General features: G+C 40.5%; 2 protein-coding genes across 9 annotated transcripts in view; one reads left to right on the top strand and one right to left on the bottom strand.

Moving 5' to 3' along the window:
- The window catches only part of TMEM165 (transmembrane protein 165), a 96,316-nt gene that overhangs the window by 11,570 nt on the left and 81,930 nt on the right, over nt 1-2,816 (bottom strand). The window contains exon 8 of one of the 2 annotated variants that reach the window (XM_085863988.1): nt 2,136-2,169. The exons of the other annotated variant lie outside the window; for it this stretch is intronic. Coding sequence (XP_085720114.1) covers nt 2,151-2,169 — 19 coding nt within the window. The 3' untranslated portion in view covers nt 2,136-2,150. Of the gene's footprint in view, nt 1-2,135; nt 2,170-2,816 lie in introns of those variants that run through there. 2 annotated transcript variants of the gene reach the window in all.
- The window catches only part of LOC147008552 (circadian locomoter output cycles protein kaput-like), a 126,422-nt gene that overhangs the window by 84,856 nt on the left and 38,750 nt on the right, over nt 1-2,816 (top strand). The window lies entirely within an intron of this gene.

Genomic DNA, 2,816 nt, shown 5'->3' with positions numbered 1-2,816 from the left:
GCGCTCAGCTGATTAATTTTTGGTGGCGATTGGCCTTGACCTTCATGGTTGGCGTCTGAGGTCAAACATATTTGACCCCAAGGTCAAATTTTCAAGTTTTAGGAACCATATCGTGTAGTACCTCAAATTGAACACCTCGATGAGTGCTTTCGAGATATGTCAAGCTTGAGACATTATGACGTCATTTGGTGACGTTATGAGGCAAAAGCATATTTTTCATGGTTACTCTGTAGAACGAATCTCATCGGAATCTCTCGTAGGCAGATATTCCTCAAGGAGTCGCTCCTGGTGGATAGCAGCTCTGTTCACCTCAGTGTGACCTTAAAGAAGTCACACGTGGTCACCTTTTGGCAAGATACGGGTCACCCTGCGGGTGACATTGGTTTATTTGTTTGTTTGTTTATGAACAGTATTATGGAAAAACTCCTGGACGGATTTAGACGAAACTTGGTGGGGCGATTAGGTATGGTCCAAGGATCATGCCATTAGATTTTGGACTTGGTCCAAAGTCCAATATGGCCGCTATGGTGGCCATTTTGAAAAAAGATTTGAATTTTTGTTTTTGCATTGACATGTTTCAAGTGATTTCCAACCAAACAAAAATAAATTTGTTAGAGAGAAAAAAAAAACAAAATTCTGCAACTTTTTTTCAAAAAAATTTCGATTTTATTTGAAAAATATTTGAATTTTTATTTTTGCACTTCTACATGTTTTAAGTGATTTCCAACCTCCCCAAAAAAATTTGTTCGAGAAAAAAAAAACAGAAATTTTGCAACTTTTTTTTTCAAAAAAAATTTCGATTTTATTTTTTTGGCATTTTTACATGCACGTCGATCTTGTTTAGTTTAGTCAATCGTGGTTCAGTAGAGTCTGATCCGTTTTGACCTACAATGAATAGGATATCAGGTTCACTTAAGTGACCCAGCAGTATTGGCGGCAGAGGTTGAGTGCTCCCACTCGAGTTTGAGGAATGAGTTTCTTCTGGCTAAAGTTACATAAGAATATGACAAACAGCTGAAAGAATCACCGCAAGAGACATTTCAAGAAATACATTGTTTCGGGGGTATTTTATTGATAGATTAAAAAAAAAGTAATGTCCAGAATTATTCATACCCTTGCTTTGATCAGTTCAGTCACATTCAGTAATCAATGGTAAAGCCTCTGTTTGTGATTATCGCCTCCAAACTGTTTTTATACTTGCTCGCAAGGTTTTTGCATGTCTCTACAGGGATTTTGGCCCACTCCTCCTTCGCGAAGGTCTCCAGGTCTTTGAGGTTGGAAGGCTTCCTTGCCATCACTCCAGTCTTGAGCTCCCTCCACAGATTCTCGATTGGGTTGAGGTCCGGACTTTGGCTTGGCCACTCTGAAACGTCTACATCATTATCCCGGAACCATTTCTTGATCAACTTGGCAGTGTGTTTTGGATCGTTGTCCTGCTGATACGTCCAATGCTCCCTGAGGTGAAGTTTCTCTGCGGACTGCTTGATGTTTTCCTCAAGGATCTTGATGTACTGCTCCTTTTTCATGATGCCATCCACTTTGACGAGATTTCCGGGCCCACTGGCTGAGAAACATCCCAAAAGCATTATGCTCCCGCCTCCATGCTTGATGGTCGGGACTGTGGGTTGTATGCTTCACCTTTCTTTTGCTAAACGAAAGCAACATCTCTGTGCCTGAAAAGTTCCATTTTCCTCTCATCTGACCACAGAACTGAGGACCAAAAGCTTGGATCTTTGTCCAGGTGAGGTTTTGCAAAGGCTCGACGAGCCTTTCTGTGCCTGGGATGGAGGAGTGGAGTCTTTCTTGGTCGGCGTCCATGGAGACCCCCCCTTGTGCAACGTCCGCTGGAGTGTCTGCCTTGATATCTTGGTCTCAGACTCGCCAAGGTTGTTCAGAGAGCCTTAATAGTGATCCGTGGATTGTTGTTGGCCTCTCGCCATACTTTTCTTGCCAGACGAGGTGACACCTTTGGCTTCCGACCACGTCCTTCAATGTTTTTTTTACAGTGTGAAACTCCTTGTACTTCCGAATTATGCTCTGTATGGTGGCAACTGGCACTCGGAACTGCTTCAAAATAGCTTTGCAGCCTTTCCCCTCCTTGTGAGCATTCACAATGCACAACCGAAGGTCCTCCCTGACTTATTTCTTCTTCACCATGCTGACAATGCCCTGAGAATGATTGCATCAGCTCCCCTTAATTTATAGTCTAAAAGCAGAGTGTTCTACAACATTCCTCACTGTGCATTCAATAGACCACATTTGTCATGCATTCAGATTACATGCACACATCTTGGAATAATAGCATAACATGATAAAGAATCTTTGGAATATCAAAGGCATGTGCATTATCACAAACATTGGCCTCAATTCTGAGACTTGGTATGGGGTATGAATAATTTTGGACAGGCATAAAAACAGAAATCTTAACATTTTTGTTGTTATGCTAATAATGTTGAGCCAAAATATATGTGGATTTGTACATGCCAACTAAATGTCCTTGGGTGAAGTAAAAGTTCCACCACTCCAGCTTGGAGGTATGAGATAAATGCAAAACTCAGATTTTTCATGGGGTATGAATAATTTTGGGCTGAATTGTACATATATATATATATATATATATGTGTGTATGTATATGTTTGTGTGAATATGTATATGTATATGCATGTGTATGTATGTATGTGTGTGTATGTGTTGTGTGTGTATGTGTTGTGTGTGTGTATGTGTCTGTATATGTATGTGTGTATATGTGAATGTATATGTGTATGTCTGTGTGTATATTTGTATGTGTAAGTATGTGTATGAATGTGTCTGTATAT

Source organism: Eptatretus burgeri, chromosome 18, assembly GCF_056783735.1.
Source record: "Eptatretus burgeri isolate ZD-2024b chromosome 18, Ebu_testis_v1, whole genome shotgun sequence".
NCBI classification, from domain to species: Eukaryota; Metazoa; Chordata; class Myxini; order Myxiniformes; family Myxinidae; genus Eptatretus; species Eptatretus burgeri.
This window is presented reverse-complemented; position numbering and strand designations above follow the sequence as displayed.